Source organism: Geotrypetes seraphini, chromosome 11 (assembly GCF_902459505.1).
Source record: "Geotrypetes seraphini chromosome 11, aGeoSer1.1, whole genome shotgun sequence".
In the NCBI taxonomy this organism is placed as follows: domain Eukaryota; kingdom Metazoa; phylum Chordata; class Amphibia; order Gymnophiona; family Dermophiidae; genus Geotrypetes; species Geotrypetes seraphini.
In genome coordinates, this window is record NC_047094.1 from 10,383,477 (window position 1) to 10,403,758 (window position 20,282).

General features: G+C 47.2%; 1 protein-coding gene across 1 annotated transcript in view; it reads left to right on the forward strand.

Moving 5' to 3' along the window:
- Window positions 1-5,181, forward strand: part of FLCN (folliculin) — a 34,672-nt gene extending 29,491 nt beyond the window's left edge. The window contains exons 9-12 of the mRNA XM_033962885.1: window positions 45-168; window positions 727-858; window positions 1,595-1,700; window positions 3,303-5,181. Coding sequence (XP_033818776.1) covers window positions 45-168; window positions 727-858; window positions 1,595-1,700; window positions 3,303-3,504 — 564 coding nt within the window. The 3' untranslated portion in view covers window positions 3,505-5,181. The remainder of the gene's footprint in view (window positions 1-44; window positions 169-726; window positions 859-1,594; window positions 1,701-3,302) is intronic.
- Window positions 5,182-20,282: the final 15,101 nt, after the last annotated feature.

A 20,282-nucleotide genomic window follows, 5' to 3' on the forward strand; every position in this document is an offset into this window, starting at 1 on the left:
CCTCCTAATCACACTGCATCTCCCTCTTGTTTTGTGTACGTCAGACTATGCTTCCTGTGGGCTGTGTTCGGACTATTCCCTGCAGTGACCAGTACGAAGAGACATATCGCTGTAATTTTCTGGGACTGAGTCCCCAAGTCCAGATCCCCCTGCACGTCCAGTCATCTGGTAAGAGCTTGTGACCCTGTTGATGATCTTATTCTCACTAGGCATGTTATGTCTGAAACAACTTTAGGTTCTCACTGACATGCATTGGGGGAAAAGTGGAAATGGAAGGAAAAGGTACATTTTGAGGGAATTTTCAAAAGTACATTTTCTACAGGTAAAAAATATTTTGTGTGCCCGGATTAGCTGTCTTAAGATTGCCCTCACTGCATATGTGTACTTCATCCACATTTTGTGGAGGAATTTACAGGAGTGGCAAAAATGCACATCTATAATTTCAAAAGAATGTTTGGTGTGTTAGATGACAAAGCTATCCACATGTAAAGAAGATGCAAGAGTGTACTGGGTACACTTTTTCTTGTGTAATTTTCAAAATAAATCATACAGCTATGTGGGTAATTTGAAAATTGCACTCTCTTATGTCCCAATTATTGCATGAGATTATGAAATGCAGCGATGTACTTGAGAGCCTGTGTTAAAACATTCCAAGCATAAGTCTATCGCCAGTGAGCACTATCTACAGAACTTCTGACCAGCCTTTTTTTTTTTTAACTTGCCTAGAATTTGCTGTCATTGTTGATGTCCGCACTGCCACCCGGTCCAACCTTTACCCAGTCCTGTTCATGGATGATGAGCCCCTTAGCAAATATGAGTTTGTTGTTGCAAGTGGGTGCCCGGTGGCAACTGATCGAGGTGGGTCTTTTGAAAAATAGCCTCAGAAGCAAAACCCTCTTCAGTGGGGTTCAAGGATTATGAGCTTGGCAGGTGGGGGTTAGAGAATAAGAATAGCTCTACTACAGAGATATAATTTCAATTGTGTTTCAGTGTCCTTGGGAGCTCTAGTTATTGCTAGCATGAGGTGCAGTTGATGGCTGCAGTTTATAGGTATCTTCAAAAGGTTTCTGCACTTTTAAACACTTTATTAAATATATAAAAAATAAATTACATCACTTTTCTACATAATTCCAAGTTTTATTTAAAATTTGATAAACGCTTATAAACATTTCTAAGTGATTTGCATTAAAAAGTTAAGATAAAAACACATAAACTATACCAAAACATAAAGATTACTCACTGGAAGATTGAGGAGAAAGGGTGGAGGGTGGAACTACAAAAATGATAGGAAAGTAACATAAAATGGGTAAAAACGTTAGGGAGGAAAAGGTGGCTGCTTAAGAAAGGCTGGTTTGTAACTGTGGTTATATTAAACTAAGGATCTGTTTTGCCTGACCGATTAGTCACATGACATTCTACGACATGCTCGCTTACCACTTCTGCCCCAACTATTTCCCTGGAAAATATGAAAACTTTTGAAGAACCTTCATAAAAGGGCTGAGGTCAATGCAATACCCTGCACCTGAATTCTGATTCTTTGCAGGCTACTTAACTGTATTTCTAACTACTTTCCTTATCTCTTGGCTGCTGACAGTGGGTCCCACCATCCTGAATAAGATTGAAGCAGCTCTGGCCAATGAGAACCTATCAGTGAATGTTGTTGAACAGTGCCTGGTCTGCTTGAAGGAGGAGTGGATGAAGTAAGAGCCTTGCTCTTGGTCCTTGTGGACCAAACATGGTACTGTAGGCTAGCTTTCGGAAGATCCTTGGTAGAAAGTTATAGAGATCTGTGCAACCAGACTAATGCCATAAACTAACCTCATACTTGGTGAGGAGGGATACATCAAATTGTGTTAAAAGACAGCCTTATACTGCACCTTGAATCCCCACAGGATTCAGCAACCTGCGGGATCATGGTACTGCAGGTTGCTGAATCTTGGGCAAAGAAAATAATGAGTCACCTTGCAGGTAGTCTTATTTCCACAGCTTGAAAACATTGGGCTGCAAAGCTGTGGTCTAATAACACCCCCCCCTCCCAACATAAGGCCTGCTCTCATCCCCCAGCCCCCATCTCTATATTGTAAAACCTTCACAAAAACACAAGTATTGATTAAGGTTTAATAATGTATTGATTATGGTTTAATAATGTCTATATTGAAACCATCCCAGGAAATGAAAACTCTGTATTGTAACAACTTTACTGAAGCTCATGTATTATAGCACTATTACAAAGCTCATATAAACCGCTCTGAATTGACTCCCCCAGTCATTAGCAGCAGTATAGAAGCTTTCAATAAACAAAGGGCTACCTTGGTACCACTTGTGGTCTGAAAGGAAATTCAGGCAGGAGAAATACCTAGTCTCTGCTCTTTTGAAGCTGGTTGGCACAGGACTGGCAGGAGCAGCTGGGCATTGCACTTGCCCAAAGGCCTCATCCCCCCCCCCCACCAACCACTAGTGATGCCAGAGCTACCTTTGAGATTGGGGAGTGGGGGAGGGAGAATGAGGGGCTTGGGTTTGTATCTTATGTTAGAGACCTTCCACAGCTTTGTAGCCTAATATTCCTGGTCGGTGTAAGAACCATAGCAAAAAGGTTATTTTTACTGTGACTTATGGTGTTTCACTCCAAGTTGTGTTAGGGTATTTGCAGTAAGCAAAAAACAAAAGGAATTTACCCCAAAATATCCATAAAGAAGAAAATCCAGAGAAAACCATAAAAACCTCTGTGGAGTGACGATGTTCCTAAATGGACTTTATTTGAAAGTGTCAAAGTTCCAAAGGTACACTGGCCAGGGTAAGGCCCACCATTTTAAAGAGGCTAGAGGGAGTAGGCATCCTTTTGAAAAGTCATATGAAAATAAGGGGGAGGTTGGAGGCATGGGGAGGGGGTTGCGTGGCGGCGGGAAAGCATGGGCAAGTCTCCCGCTGCTGAGGGGAGTTGGGGAGGTTGTTGGTTCTCCCATTGTTGTGGGTTTTTTTTTTTTCATTCTGCGCATGTGCCCATCACTGTAACCCGTGATGGGCACATGCAAATTTTGGGAGTCTTCGCTACTCTCCACCAACCTAATTTATATGTGCGTTTTTTGGAAAATGACTTTCTTTTTTACAATCGCTACTATAACGACTGCAACAGCAGCCCATTGGTTTTTATGCGTTTTTTGGAAAATCTAGTCCTTAGAGCCCTGATACTACTTGATGAATTACCCCCCTTTATCTAATCTGTATTTTTTTTTGTATATATATTTAAATTAACAAATTACCTAGATATTTTTTCTAAACTCCTTATGATTTTTTTTATGCAGTAAGGTGAAGGTTCTCTTCAAGTTTACGAAGGTGGATAGTCGTCCAAAAGAGGACACGCAAAAATTGCTGAGCATCCTGGCAGCTGCAGAGGATGATAACATCAAACTGCTGAAGTTCTGGATGACAGGTCTGAGTAAGACCTACAAGTCACACCTCATGTCCACTGTGCGTAGCCCCACCTCCTCCGAATCCAAAAACTAGGCAGAGCAGCTGGGATGTTACCTGCATTCCCTGTGCTTGTCTATGGATTGACTTGACATAACAATGCTTCTGAAGAATAGCATACATGCAATTTATAAAGAATCCAAGGTAATAACAGTAAAGTTAGACTGTTTCCAATTTTATTTTATCATTTGATATACCACATTGCATCAGGCTAGGAATAATCCAAAGCTAAGTGTCTGAATAAACTGTCAGTACAATTAGGTATAGCACTAAGAGTTGCCTAATCCTGAAAATCATACCAGTATCAAAGTGGATTGTACTTTCCCCGTGTACCGTGTCTGGGTTGCTGTGAACTCAGAGCACATGTGTTTCAGCCAGCCAGTAGAACACATTAGGGGTGGATCATTGCTTATGAAGGAAGAAACTCCCTTTATACTCGATGGCCTATTTTTATTTTTTTTTAATTTTGCTAGATGTTTTTGTTTTGTTGATTAACATGGTAACAGATTTCTGAGGTGATTAACACCTTTTTTTTTTATTGATGTCAGCTTAGTCTGTCGTATTCTGGGTTATATTTTCTCAAACATGCACTAGCTTCTACACCTCAGTCTTCATTCATGGCAATAGAATGGTGCAAGAGCTCAGCCCTCATGTGTCAAGCTAATAGCAAACATGCATGTGTAACAGTTACATGAATGCTGGTGACTTCCCCTGGGATGACCATATCTTATAGAGAAACATTGCCCACTGTTATAGCAAATGTGAAACAGAATTAGAAACCCAGACTCTATTTTAATGAAGGAGTTATGACTGGTAATGACAGCCTTTGTTTCTAGGCTGTTGCAGTTACCAACAACTTGTCATCAAACATTATAGCCCAGTAACTAACTAACGTTAGATTTCTCTGCAATAAAAGGAAGTGTGTGGGGGTCTAAATAAAAATATGTTAATGTATAGCCTACACCAATGAGTTGGAAGTAAATCAATCAGTCACAGGAATTTTTTTTTAAATGTAAGTATTAAATCCAACTGCTCTGTTCTCAAGAAATGACTAGCCTTTGCTTCAGGCAAAAAATAACTATACTGCTCTTGCAGTCTATGTCGTCTAGGATCGGTCCCAGCTGCTAGCTTGTAAGATCTTGTCTTCTCCAGGACAGTTTTGTCATTTTTCTCCTATGTGTGCTCCATGCTTTTGTTAATATGAGTATGCAAGATATCTCTTCCCACACCGAACCACAAAAATTTGTAACTGGCTTTCAAGCTGCCCATATGTATCTGGCTGTTGTCTAGACATCCGCTTTCTGAGGTGTTCTGTGTAACCTGCCATATTGAGCTAGCAAATATGAACACCGAGGACTTCTAATAAATGACAGAACTTTCAGCCTGCCAGAGAAACCCAGCTGTTCATTACATTTTTTCATCAATGAAGTATTTTTTTTTAGATAGTAACATACTGAATAAAAGAGGAGATAACCAACATGGTATATCTAGTCTTGCCAAGAAACAAGTTGTCCACTGTGTGTTGATGAACATTAGTCTCATATGAAACTAACACCTTCACCTTCCAAATGTCCACTGCTTCTTTCAAGCAATTGCCTTTGGTCAGCCTGGTCATGTGCTTTTTCTTCTAAAATGATTGTATTTTTATCCTTGGGGCATTTATTTATTTAGAAAAACTAAGATGTAAATAAAGACTGATTAATTTATCCATTATTATTGTCTTTTAGCATTTTAATAAAAGGAATTTGGAACCAGTATCGGTTACTGTAAAATAATAATAATAAAAAAACATATTGCCTTGCAACATGTATTTCTTAGGGTGTAATAATGTGGTGCCTTGAAGAATTATCCTCAATCCACAGAATATAGTTTCATAAGATTTAAAGAGAAACATCACCCAAAATAAGAAAAATGCTTTCCTTAAAAAATATATATATAATGAACCCCAAGAAGCCCCATTTTGTATTATTTGCTGGTATGTACAGCAGGAGCAGCAATTTCATACACCTACATGAAAAGCATCTTCCATGTCTAGATACTGGCAATTTAGACATGCTGATTTTAGACAGCTTCACATACATGTGCCAGCAACCAGGGCCGGCTCAACCTAAGGACCAGGTGAGGCCCTAGCTCAGGGTGCCAAAATCCCAGTCCACTTTACCTTCAGATTTCTAGAGGGATAGATGCTGGACTGGGATTTTGGTACCCTTTATCGTTAGTGTCCTGAACCACTGCTTCACTTGGTCTAGCAGGAGGGGAAGACTTGAGGATGATACCAGATCACAGGTAGGGGATGGGGAAGAAGAGAGATACCAGGTTACAAGGGTAGGAGGGGGCTTCCAAAGCAAAGGTTGGCTCAGGGAGCCACAGTTCCATGAGCCAGCTCTGCCAGCAACTATGCATATTTGGACCCCATTTCAGCTAAACAGTAAATAGAGCACCAGATTTTTCTATCAGCACATCCAAAAACAAAAAGTGAAGTTTTGAAGGGAAGGAACCTCAGACATGGAACAAGGCCAACAGAATTTTAAAAAATATTTTAAATAGATGTGTATTTCCATTACACATAGGAAAATAGGTAGGGATTTTTTTAACTTGCCAAATCACCACCACAATATGTCTTCTTTAGACCTGTGTTCTGGGCTTTTGCATATGTATAACGGTGGTATCTGAAATTGCCATTTAGGTGTTTAAATATTGCTCTGTCCACATGTTGGAAGTCATGCAAAGCCTCTAACATTACCTCCATGGTCTTATTGTACCTCTACTGAGGAGCACTTGCTAAATTGTAAAAGGAAAACTCTGAGAAACAGCCTTCTGGAAATGAGCTAATTGTATCAGCAGTTCTTTCTGTTAGTGACAAGAATCAAATTGCTATCTCTTACTGTACCATAGATCCTAAATGATTCCGTGTGGAACTCCTAAAGCCAGCAAGTAGTAGAGTGAAGCTGCTTACCTGGCTGGTAATGTTTTCCAGGAGTGCCATGGATATATTGACTCTTCTGGAAAGCACAGTTACTTACCGTAACAGGTGTTATCCAGGGACAGCAGGCATATATTCTCACATGTGGGTGACGTCATCTACGGAGCCCCAGCGCGGACAGCTTTTCAAGCAAACTTGCTAGAAGTTTCAAGTTTGCACACTGCACCACGCATGTGCTAGCCTTCTTGCCACTAGAGGGCGCATCCCCACCTCGTGGTCCTCAGTTCCATAACATAGCAAAGAAAGCCATCCCCGGGGAGGTGGGCGGGTTGTGAGAATATATGCCTGCTGTCCCTGGATAACACCTGTTACGGTAAGTAACTGTGCTTTATCCCAGGACAAGCAGGCATGATATTCTCACATGTGGGTGACCTCCAAGCCAACCAAAAAAGGGCAGGTGGGAGGATGGCAAATTATGAAAACAGGTTACGTAACACCGACTGGCCAAACCGGCCGTCGCTTCTGGACAAAGTATCCAGACAGTAGTGAGAGGTGAACGTATGAACCGAAGACCAAGTGGCAGCTTTACAAATGTCCTCCATAGGTGTAGATCGGAGGAAAGCCACAGAAGCTGCCATCGCCCGGACTTTATGACCCGTAACGCGACCCGCAAGCGGGAGACCAGCCTGAGCGTAGCAAAAAGAAATGCAAGCAGCTAACCAGTTGGACAAGGTGCGCTTCGAAACCGGGTGTCCCAAACGATTAGGATCAAAGGACAAAAATAATTGAGGAACCTTCCGATAAGACTTGGAGCGTTGGAGATAAAAGGCCAACGCCCTCTTACAATCAAGGGTATGAAGCGCCGCCTCACCAGGATGAGAATGGGGCTTCGGAAAAAACACCGGAAGGACAATAGACTGATTGAGGTGGAAATCAGACACAACTTTAGGTAAAAATTTGGGATGGGTGCGGAGAACCACCTTATCATGATGAAAGACCGTGAAAGGAGGATCCGCAACCAAGGACTGTAACTCACTGATTCGACGAGCAGATGTGAGTGCAATCAAAAAGACTACTTTCCAAGTAAGAAACTTAAGATGCGATTTGTCGATGGGTTCAAAGGGAAGCTTCATAAGCTGAGCCAAGACCACATTAAGATCCCACACCACCGGAGGAGGTTTCAGAGGAGGATGGATATTCACTAGCCCCTTCATGAAACGTGTCACCAGAGGATGAAGAGAGAGAGAACGACCCTCAAGATGCCGATGGAATGCTGCAATGGCACTGAGATGCACCCGAATGGAAGTCGTTTTCAGGCCAGACTCAGACAAATGCAAAAGATATTCCAGAAGCGAAGCCACAGGCACCGAATCTGGTTGCAGACTATTCAAAGAACACCAGGAAGAAAACCTGGTCCATTTCTGAGTATAGCAAAGCCGAGTCGAGACCTTACGCGAGGCCTCCAAAACGTCCCTCACGGCCCGAGACACCGGAACCGAAGTCAGAGGGAGAGAAACCAAGCAGTCAGATGTAAAGACTGAAGATTGGGATGCAACAGCGAACCCCGACTCTGAGACAGCAGAGAGGGAAACACCGGTAGAAGTAGAGGTTCCCTGGTACTGAGTTGAAGAAGTAGGGAGAACCAGGGCTGCCTTGGCCACCGAGGTGCAATGAGGATCATGGAGGCTCCGGCCGATCTGAGATGAACCAGCGTTCTCAAAATCAGAGGGAACGGTGGAAACGCATAAAGGAACCTCCCCTCCCATTCGAGGAGGAAGGCATCCGCTTCGAGACGATCCGGAGAGTAGATCCGAGAGCAATAGAGGGGTAACTTGCGAGTCTCCGGAGAGGCAAACAGATCCACTTGAGGAGTTCCCCAGCGGTCGAAAACCTCGCGAAGTACTCGGGAGTTCAGAGACCATTCGTGCGGCTGGAGAAGACGACTGAGTTTGTCTGCAAGCTGGTTCTGCTCTCCCTGAATGTAGACCGCCCGCAGAAAGATATTCTGGGAAATTGCCCAGTCCCAAAGACGGAGAGCCTCCTGGCATAGAGGCCAAGAGCCCGTACCCCCCTGCTTGTTGACATAGTACATCGCTACCTGATTGTCCGTCCGCACGAGTACTACCTGGTCGTGCAGCAGGTGGACAAAAGCTCGCGCCGCCAGAAAAATGGCGCGAAGCTCCAGCACATTGATGTGGCACCGACGGTCCTCGGCCGACCACAGAGCCTGCGTCCTCAGACCGTCCAGGTGCGCTCCCCACGCGTACTCGGAAGAGTCCGTCGTCAAGACCTTGGTGTGAGGAGGAACGCGAAACAGCAAACCCCCTGACAAATTGGAAGAGTCGGTCCACCAACGGAGCGATCGACGTAAACAAGGAGTTACTGATATCCGGGAAGACACCGGATCGCGATCCTGGCGCCACTGCGACGACAGAGTCCATTGCGCGATTCTCAGGTGTAAGCGAGCGAACGGCGTGACGTGAACCGTCGACGCCATGTGACCCAGCAAAACCATCATGTGCTGGGCCGACACCTGCGACTGCCCTCGACAATGCCGACTCCACCGAAGCAGAGTCTCCCGCCGGGGCGGGGGGAGAAAAGCGCGAAGGCGAACCGTGTCCAGCACGGCTCCAATGAACTGGAGAGACTGCGCCGGACGCAATTGAGATTTGGGGAAGTTCACTTCGAACCCCAGGCCCTGTAAAAGACTGATAGTCTGTCGGGTCGCTAAGATAACCCCCTCCCTGGACGGGGCTTTGATCAGCCAATCGTCCAGATAGGGAAAGACCTGTAGACCCCGCGAGCGCAGGGCCGCCGCCACCACCACCATACACTTGGTGAATACCCGAGGGGAGGATGCCAGCCCGAAGGGAAGAACCCGATACTGCAGGTGCAAATCCCCGACCTGAAACCGCAAAAACCTGCGGCAAGCGGGATGCACCGGAACATGGGTGTAAGCTTCCTTCAAGTCCAGGGAGCACATCCAATCCCCCTCCTCCAAAAGAGGATAGAGAACCGGGAGCGATAACATACGGAACTTCTCTCGGACCAGGAACTTGTTGAGCTTCCGGAGGTCCAAAATGGGGCGTAAGTCCCCGGTCTTTTTTGGGACCAAAAAGTAACGGGAGTAAAATCCCAGGCCCATCTGATCGCGAGGCACCACCTCGACCGCCCTGAGGCTCAACAAGGCCCTGGCCTCCTCCAGGAGAAGGGGCAGCTGGTTCCGATTGGGAGGGCAAGCCCCGGGGGGCAAGTCCGGAGGCGGACAGGAGAAGTTCAGCAAATAGCCGTCTGAGATTATCCCGAGCACCCAGGCGTCCGACGTGATCACCGACCAGGCCCCGGCAAAGGCCGTCAGCCGACCCCCGATGGGGAGGGGGTGGCTCGATATTGCGGTGGGGGCCCGCCCCCAACCGCCTATCCCGTCAAAAGGACGGCGCGGCCTTGGCGGCCCCCTGCGCGGCAGGTTTAGAGGGGCCGCCTCTACTCTGCTGGGGCTGTCTTCGAGGGGGCGGTCTGGAGAAGGCCGGTGTGGACTTCTGAGGGTATCTCCTCGGAGGCTGCCTGAAGGGGCGCTGAGCAGGCGCCTTAGGCTTCGGCTTCACCAGAGAGGCCAAAGAGCGTTCCTGTTTGGAAAGTCGCTCCGTCGCCGCATCCAAAGTGTCATCAAACAATTCCACGCCAACGCAAGGCAAATTAGCCAGGCGTTCCTGCAAATTGGCCTCCATTTCGAGGGTACGGAGCCACGCCAGCCGGCGCATGGCCACTGCACAGGCGGAGACCCTCGAGGCGAGTTCAAATGCATCATAAACCGCGTGGAATAAATAGAGGCGCAGCTGGGTCAGGTTGGAACTAAAGGTGGCGAACCGGTCCCTATGCGACTCAGGCATCACCTCCCGAAAGGAGGGGAGGTCCTTCACCATCGTACGGAGGAAGGAAGAGTACGAGAAGGCGTAGTTCAGGACCCTGGTCGCCATCAGAGAGTTCGCATAGAGACGGCGCCCAAATTTGTCAAGGGTCCGGCCCTCCCTACTAGGCGGGACCGTCGCCGAGACCCGGGAAGGCTGAGATTTTTTGACCGCCGATTCCACCAGAAGCGAAGTGTGGGAAAGTTGGCCCTTCTCAAACCCTTTGATGGGAAGGGTGCGATACTTAGACTCCATTTTGGCGGGGACCACAGCGACCGTCAATGGAGCCTCAAGATTCCTCAGAAAGGTCTGACAGAGGACCTTGTTAATTGGAAGGCGCGGCGACTCCCTGGGGGGGGCAGGGAGATCCTGCTCCTCCAAAAACTCCTTGGTGTAAGTGGACCCTTCCGACAAGTCAACACCCAAAGCCGCAGCCATATCCTGCACAAACCTCGTAAAGGACGAGGGTTTAGCAGGAGGAGAGGGAGACCGAGACTTCCCGGCAGAGCCGAAGGGAGAGGCCTGGTTGGAGTATCTGGGCTCCCTACCCGACCCCGACCCCAAAGAGGCACAGTCCTGCGACCTCGACGGAGTCGGAGACCGGGTGCGCCTGGAGGAACCCCTCGGGGATCCCCCCGGGGTCCGAGGCACCGAGGTCCGCCCCTTCGGCCCGGGCGAGGAAGCCCGAGAGCTCTCCCTGGCCGGAGACCGGAACAAAATGGGGTTATCAACCCGCAAATCCCGAACTTGCAAGGCCCCGCCCCTGGCCGGTGACGAGCGACCACGCCGCCGAGGCGAGGTCCGAGACCTCTTAGCCTTCCTCGGCTTGCGCCTCGCTCGAGACCTGCCCGAGGGAGACGAACCCCTCGAGGACCCCGAGGACGAGGACGAAAGTCTTCGTACTCGGCGCCCCTTGTCCTTCGGCCGCACACTACGCTCCGGCGGATCTCGCGAAGCCGGGTCCGAGGGAACCACCGAGGTCGAGGCCGTGGGCGCCTCGGGAGCCAAGGCCCCGGTACCCGAGACCGAGGTCGCCAACTGCGGGGCCACCGGGGCCGAAGCCTCCGAGGCCGAAGCTGCCGAGGCCGAAGCCTGGTGCAGCTGGTCAATGGCCCCGGTGAGCTCCGAGGCGATCAACGCCCGGAGCAATTCCTGGAACACGGGGATTGACATCCCCTGCGGCAAGACCTGCCGCTGCTCCTCAGAGGGCGACCTCGGTCTCGAGTATTCCCTCGGGGCAGCGGACGATGGCAACTTGGGCTTCACTGAGGCGGACCCACCCGCCGACGAGCCCGAGGATGGCTTCTTAGATGGAGCTGAGGAGGGAAGCGGAGACTTACCCGAGGCCTTGGAAGAGGGCAGCTGCTTCGAAGGCACCGAGGCCCGAGGCGACGCCGACGGTCCCGAAGCTGAGGCCGAGGCCGATGTCGAGGCCGAGGTCAAGGCCGGGGCCGAAGCCGAGGCCGAACTCGAGGCCTTCCCCGGCGGGGACTCCACAGAGAAAAGTTCCGCCATGCGGGCCTTTCGGCGTTTAAGTGCCCGCTTCTGAAAGGTGGCACACTTATCGCAGGATGCCGTCGGGTGTTGGGGCCCCAAACACCGCAAACAGCACCTGTGCGGGTCAGTAATAGAAAGGAGTCTTTCACAGCGCCCGCACTTTTTAAAGCCCGTTACGGGCCGGGACATGGGCCCACAAGCGAGCCCGGAACAAGCGAGGTTCCTCGGCCACGGCTACCGGGAGCCCCCGGTAGTAACGAATACGAAGTATTTTTTTTTTTTTTTTTTTTGAAAAAGAAAGAAACAAAGCAAAAAGAGACGAAAAAACGCAGCGACCGTGCGAAAAACCCCACACAGCCGCGGCGACAGAAGGCAAATTTAGCACAATTTCTCCACAGGGCTTCTGGCTCCGCGGATGAAAAAGAACTGAGGACCACGAGGTGGGGATGCGCCCTCTAGTGGCAAGAAGGCTAGCACATGCGTGGTGCAGTGTGCAAACTTGAAACTTCTAGCAAGTTTGCTTGAAAAGCTGTCCGCGCTGGGGCTCCGTAGATGACGTCACCCACATGTGAGAATATCATGCCTGCTTGTCCTGGGATAAAGGCCTTTCTGAACATGTGCTAGAAACCCCTGCCAATGTGCCTACCCATATCTGCTGCTATATGTTCTCAAGTATGAATTGAGAAAGGAATATCAGATAAAATTAGCCAAGAGAAATATATGTCTGCCAAAACCAGGTGAGCAAGTAGCTAGAAATATAAAAAAGGGAAACCAAATTTTTTCCGGTATATTAATGAAAGGAAGAAGACAAAAAATGGAATTGCGAGACTGAAAGAAGGTATGAACTATTATGTGGAGAGTGATAAGGAAAAAGTAAACGTGCTGAACAAATACATCTGTTTGGTGTTCACAGAAGAAAAACCTGGAAAAGGACCGCGATTGGTTAACAAAGTTACACCTGAGAATGGAGTGGATACCGCACCGTTCATGGAAGAAAGTGTTTATGAACAACTTGAAAAACTGAACGTGGACAAATCTATGGGACCAGATGGGGTCCATCCCAGGATATTGAGGGAGCTCTGGTGGTCCTCTTAAAGCAGGGGTGTCAAACTCAGGCCAACAGGATAATTAGATTTGGCCCAAGAGTAAATGCCCTCTGTTACTTCCCTCCCTCCATCCCATTGTTCACCATCTCTCTCCCAGCTTCCTGGTCTCTCTTTCAAAGCAGCCTGCAGAGGATTGCCGGTTGGCTGTAGCAAACCTAGTAGGCTGCCGTCAACTTTTGCAGTACGTTCCCTCTGCCGCAGTCCTGCCCCTCCTCTGATGTACGGGACCGTGGCAGAGGGAATGTGCTGCGGATGCTGACAGCAGCCTGCTAGGTTCGCTACAGCTGACCAGTGATCCTCTGCAGGCTGCTTTGAAGGTGAGACCTGGAAGCCAGAGGACACTAAAAAGAAGGTGGAAAACATGCAGGCCCTGGAGTAGAAGTACATGGAGGGACAAAGGAGGGGTCCAAAGAGATGTGCACATGCCGGAATGAGAGTGGGTGGGAGGGGAAGAAATAATGGGTCTAAAAACAGGAGGAGAGATGGTAGACAATGGGATGAAGGGAGGGAGGGAACAGACAGGAAGAGAAGTTGGATACGAGGGATGGTATGGAGATACTAGATAGGAGTGTAGTTGGGAAGAGAAAGAGATGGTAGACCCTGGGGTGGTGGGGAAGGAGGGAGAGATGCTGGATGAAAGGGTAGTTGAGGAAAGGAGAGATGGTAGATCTGAGGATGGTGGGGTCCATAGCTGCAGGGATGGAGAAAAGGAAAGATGCCAGACCTCTGGGGGGGGGGAAGGGAAACAAAAGGGGAGGATAGAGATGGAAGATATATAGTTAGCACGGAGAAAGAAGGATGTCAATTGGGCAGGAGACTCTGGCAAGCGAGTTAGAAGACAACCAGAGCCTGGGACCAACATGATTTGAATAATGACCAGACAACAAAAGGTAGAAAAAATAATTTTTATTTTCTGTTTTGTGATTACAGTGTCAGATTTGAAATGTGTATCCTGCCAGAGGTGGTGTTAGACAGCAAGCATGAACTAGGACCTAAAAGAGAGACAGAAAGTCTTTATTTTGTTTACATCACAGAGCTGGCATGGGGTTAGAGAGGTTGTAACCTTGTACTTCTACTAGAATTAAGGGGTCCTTTTATTAAGGTGCGCATTTACCCCCTCTTTTACTAAGGCACACTAGCCGATTTAGTGCGTGCTAATCTTTAGCGCACTCTAAATCGGCTAGCGTGCCTTAGTAAAAGGACCCCTTAGCATGTGGGTAATGGACATGACAATGAAGCCGACAGCACAGTGCGCAGCGGCTGCTAAGAAGGCAAACAGAATGCTAGGCATAATCAAGAAGGGTATTACAACCAGAACGAAAGAAGTTATTCTGCCATTGTATTGGGCGATGGTGCGTCCGCATCTGGAGTACTGCGTCCAATATTGGTCGCCGTACCTTAAGGACATGGCGTTACTCAAGAGGGTTCAAAGGAGAGCGACGCGTCTAATAAAGGGGATGGAAAACCATTCATAAGCTGAGAGATTGGAGAAACTGAGTCTCTTTTCCCTGGAAAAGAGGAGACTTAGAGGGGATATGACAGACTTACAAGATCATGAAGGGCATACAGAGAGTAGAGAGGGACAGATTCTTCAAACTTTCGAATAATAAAAGAACAAGAGGGCATTCAGAAAAGTTGAAAGGGGACAGATTCAAAACGAATACTAGGAAGTTCTTTACCCAACGTGTGGTGGACACCTGGAATGCGCTTCCAGAGAGCGTAATAGGGCAGAGTACGGTGCTGGGGTTCAAGAAAGGATTGGACAATTTCCTGCTGGAAAAGGGGATAGAGGGGTATAGATAGAGGATTACTGCACAGGTCCTGGACCTGTTGGGCTGCCGCGTGAGCGGACTGCTGGGCACGATGGATCTCAGGTCTGACCCAGCAGAGGCATTGCTTATGTTCTTTAGCACACCTAAATCGGTTAGTGTACCTTAATAAAAGGACTCCTAAGTATCTTAATAAAAAATGTGGCCTGCAACTTAGTCTGTTTTAGATTTTGGCCTCTTATGTGATTGAGTTTGATACCCCTGTAGAGTTGTTCAATAAATCTTTAGAGATGGGAGAAGTTCCACAGGACTGAAGAAGAGCACATGTGGTCCCTCTTCACAAAAGTGGAAAAATAATAGAAACGTTGAAGGAAAGGATAGTAAAATTCTTAGAAACTAATGGATTACAAGATCCGAGGCAACATGGGTTTACTAAAGATAAATTGTGGCAAACAAATGAATTAATTTTTTGTTTGGATGACCAGAGAATTGGATCAAGGACATACACTAGATATAATTTACTTAGATTTCAGCAAAGCACAGTTACTTACTGTAACAGGTGTTATCCAGGGACAGCAGGCAGCTATTCTCACATATGGGTAACGTCATCGACGGAGCCCGGATGCGGACGCCTCACAAGCAGACTTGCTTGAAGAAACTCGAAGTTTAGAGTCGCCCGCACCGCAAATGCACGAGTGCCTTCCCGCCCAGCGCAGGGCACGTCTCCTCAGTTCAGATAGCTAGCAGAGAAGCCAACCAGGGGGTGGGTGGGTGGGTTGTGAGAAGAGCTGCCTGCTGTCCCTGGATAACACCTGTTACGGTAACTGTGCTTTATCCCAGGACAAGCAGGCAGCCTATTCTCACATATGGGTGACCTCCAAGCTAACCAAAATGGGATGGTGGGAGTGTTGGCAATTTAGGAGAATAAATTTTGTAATACTGTTTGGCCAAACTGTCCATCCCGTCTGGAGAAAGTATCCAGACAATAGTGAGAAGTGAAGGTATGAACCAAGGACCAAGTAGCAGCCTTACAAATTTCCTCAATAGACGTAGATCTGAGGAAAGCTACTGAAGCTGCCATAGCTCTGACTTTATGGGCTGTGACTTTACTGTGAAGGGGTAGTCCAGCCTGGGCATAGCAGAATGAGATACAAGCCGCCATCCAGTTGGAGATGGTATGCTTAGAAATAGGATGTCCCAACTTATTGGAATCGAAGGAGACAAAAAGTTGAGGAGCAGTTCTGTGTGGTTTGGTGCGTTCCAAATAGAAGGCCAAAGCACGTTTACAGTCCAGAGTATGAAGAGCAACTTCTCTAGGATGAGAATAAGGCTTTGGAAAAAACACTGGAAGAACAATGGATTGGTTGAGATGAAATTCCAAGACCACTTTCGGGAGGAATTTAGGATGAGTACGAAGAACCACCTTGTCATGATGGAACACTGTGAATGGTGGATCAGCAACTAAAGCTTGAAGCTCACTGACTCTTCGAACAGAAGTGAGGGCTATAAGAAACACCACTTTCCAAGTGAGAAACTTTAGATGAGCCGTATCAATTGGTTCAAATGGAGGCTTCATCAGTTGAGCAAGGACACCATTGAGGTCCCAAACCACAGGAGGCGGTTTGAGAGGAGGGGTGACATTGAAAAGTCCTTTCATGAATCTGGAAACCACCGGGTGTGCAGAGAGGGGTTTTCCTTCAATAGGCTGATGGAAAGCCGCAATTGCACTGAGATGGATTCGGATAGATGTAGACGAGGCCAGAATTGGATAAGTGCAAAAGGTAGTCCAAAACAGAAGATAAGGAGGAATGTTGAGGCTCCTTATGATGAGAAAAACACCATGTAGAAAATCTAGTCCATTTTTGGTGATAGCATTGTCTAGTGGTAGGCTTCCTAGAAGTTTCTAAAACTTACAGATGGAGAAAACTGAAGAGGGGTTATGTTGAGAGGTACCAAGCTGTCAGGTGTAGAGACTGCAGGTTGGGATGAAGCAGAGATCCTTGACTCTGTGTAAGCAGAGAAGGAAAAACTGGTAGAGGGCATGGCTCCCTGCTGCTGAGTTGAAGTAGAAGGGAGTACCAAGGTTGTCTCGGCCACCGAGGAGCAATTAGAATCATGGTGGCATGATCGTTCTTCAGCTTGACCAGAGTCTTGAGAATGAGAGGGAATGGAGGGAATGCATAGAGGAAGAGATTCGTCCATTCCAGAAGAAAAGCATTTGCCTCGAGACGATGAGGAGAGTATATCCTGGAGCAGAACTGAGGCAGTTTGAAGTTGTGGGGAGCTACAAAGAGGTCTATCTGAGGCGTTCCCCACTGTGAAAAAATGTGATGAAGAGGCGAGGAATGGAGTGTCCATTTGTGAGGTTGCAGTAGACGACTCAAGTTGTCCGCCAAGCAATTCTTCGCTCCTTGAATGTAAACAGCTTTGAGGAAGGTGTTGTGGCGGATTGCCCAGTCCCAAACCTTAAGAGCTTCTTGACAAAGGGAGTGAGTTCCTATACCTCCCTGTTTGTTGACATAATACATGGCGACTTGGTTGTCCGTCCAGACAAGGACTACATTGTTGTGAAGAAGGTGTTGAAAAGCTTTAAGAGCATTGAAAATCGCTCTGAGTTCCAACAGATTGATGTGACAAAGACGGTCCGCAGGAGTCCAATAACATTGGGTACGGAGTCCGTCGAGATGGGCTCCCCATGCGTAGGTTGACGAGTCTGTTGTGAGAACCTTCTGATGAGGGAGACTGTGGAACAGCAAACCTCTGGAAAGATTGGAACAGAGCATCCACCAATGGAGAGACTGTTTCAACAAAGGAGTTACTGTAATTTGTTGAGAAAGCGGGTCGGTAGCTTGTTGCCACTGAGATGCCAGGGTCCACTGAGGTATGCAAAGGTGAAATCTGGCAAAAGGAGTCACGTGAACTGTAGAAGCCATGTGACTGAGCAGAACCATCATTTGTCTTGCTGAAATTGATGCGAGATGAGACACTGTAGGGATGGAGATCTGATAAGTTCTGATCCAGGGCATCAGAACACAGGCAGGGTTAACACGCAGGCGGTTCTAAACGCAGGCCGGGTCAGCACACCGACCTAGGCCCTGTGTGCAGATCTGGGCCTGTGTGTGGATCTAGGCCTGGGTTTGGTTCTGAGGCTGTTTCTCATTTCCTCTCCCTCCTGACACGTATACATTCTAAGCAAGGACAAGGGTTGCACCTTGAGCAGAAGGCTGAGGCATTCCCCCCCTCCTTGACTCTTGCCACATATTAACCTGACATACATTTACCCTTTTTCTCTTATCTTGTTTAAGCATCCCTTATATGGGCAACAATCAGACTTTGCCTGAGCAAGGCTAATCAAGAGAGCTTAAGAAGCATGCATTATAATCTTTGCACTGTCACATGCCATAGTAAGATTTGAAACTGCATTTATTTAAATGGTCTGGATATTGTGTTATTAATCATATGACTGTGTAGTATTAGAAAGGACGCCTCAGCCCCACCACTCCACCGCAAAAATTGTTTAAATCGCGGGAAGCATTGTGTGGTGCTTCATCATTGGCTGTCTTTTCCAACTTTAACTAACTTAAGTGTTTTTTCTTTGTTTTTTTGATCTAATTTTCTCATAAATACATCGTTATTCTATTGTACTTATTGATAGTGATCCAACTTTAGAATAGTACTTATCTCAGCCAAACCTGGGGAGCCAGACCCGACATGTTTCGCACATAAACCGTGCTTTCTCAAGGGTCTCCCTAGAAAATATGGAAACGGAGCCATAAACATACAATTGTGTACAGTCCCCACCCTATCAAAAGTTACATTAAAAACCAGTGTGATAAACTGCAACTCACTGAGGTCGCCGCCATCATCCGACTCCAAAAGTTTAAATGAGCAAAAGATGGCGCCGGCGTCCTCGGAACTTAATTTAAATACCTCCTTCTCTCCTTCTGGTTCACGCCCCCCTGCAGCTAATTGGCCGAACTCATGGGAAGTTCATATCACAGAACTCCATTCAATCATGCTGTTTAACCCGCGGGGTTCAACTGTGTCAACCTTAAAAATATATCTCTGTTCCTCTTCATTAAGCTGTCTCAAATCACCCTCCCCCTCAGTGTCATTGATCTTGTAAATAATGCGCCATCTCAATTCATCCACATAATGTTTATGTTTAGCCCAATGTTCCACTAAGGGAGCCTGGGCTACCCTATTTACAATGCGGGACTTGTGTTCATTAAGACGTAACTTGATTTGGGGTCTCAGACTGCTGGTCAGGCTGGCTCACAGGAAGCAGGGTTGAGGACGGGAGGAGTTGAGCCATGACTGATGAAGGACTCGAGGTTGGAGGGTAGCACAGACAAACAATACACCGACTATGAGGATCTGTGATTGAAAGGGTCTTGTTGCACAGGCTACACTTTTTGAACCCGGTTAGAGGCTGGAACATAGAAAAAACGAAGCTCGATGTACCGAATGAGGTAAGCGGCCAGGCTTAGGCCATAAGGCCACTGCCGGAAGAAACAGAAAAAAATAAGTTAAAAAAAAAAATATTGTATAAGAAAGAAAATAACAATGAAACGCGAGCACAGAGACTAATAAAATAACAAAAGCCGTGGTGAGAGAAGGCAACGAAGGCTGCTGAGCTGAAAGAGGACTTCTTGGCTCCGCGGAAAACGTTGAACTGAGGTTCCTCACAGGAGACGCGCGCCCTAACTCGGGTGGGAAGGCATTCGCGCATGCGCAGTGCAGCACTCGGAAGCTCTTACAAAGATCTTCAAGCAAGTCTGCTTTCGAGGCTGTCCGCTGTGGGGCTCCGTCGGTGATGTCACCCACTGTTGAGAATATGCTGCCTGCTTGTCCTGGGATAAATATTTTTCCAACCAGCAAAGTAAGGCATACCAGCCTGTAGTTTTCCATGTCTCTGTCAACATTTTTGTGGAGGGACATCTGTCCTTCTCCAATTCCATGGAAGCTCACCTGTCTCCATGGATCTATTATACAAATCTTTAAGAGGGTCTTCCCCCATATCTTTCTCAATAACAAACTATGGACTTTTCCTCCAGGAAATTATCCAAACTTTTCTTAAAACCAGCTACACTATTTGCTCTTACCATAACCTCTGGCAATGCGTTCCAGAGCTTAACTATTCTCCGAGTGTAAAAATATTTCTTCCAATTGGTTTTTAAAGTATTTCCCTGTAACTGAGTATTCCCTAATCTTTTTGATGGAGTGAAAAATCGATCCACTTATAGCCGGTTTACTACAATCAGGATTTTGTAGACTTCAATCATATCGCCCCTCAGCCATCTTTTCCAAGCTGAAGAGCCCTTTAGTCTTTCCTCATACAAGAGGAGTTCCATCCTTTTTATTATCCTGGTTGCTCTTCTTTGATTCTTTTCTAGTGCTGCTATATCTCTTGAGATAAGGAGACCAGAATTGAATGCAATACTCCAGGTGAGGCCGCACCATGGAGTGGTAGAGGCATTATAACATTCTTAGACCTATTAACCATCCCTTTTTAAATAATTCCTAGCATCTAGTTTGCTTTCTTGGCCAGGTTTCATCGTATTGTCTACAATGACTACCAGATCTTTTTCTTGGGCGCTAACCCCCAAGA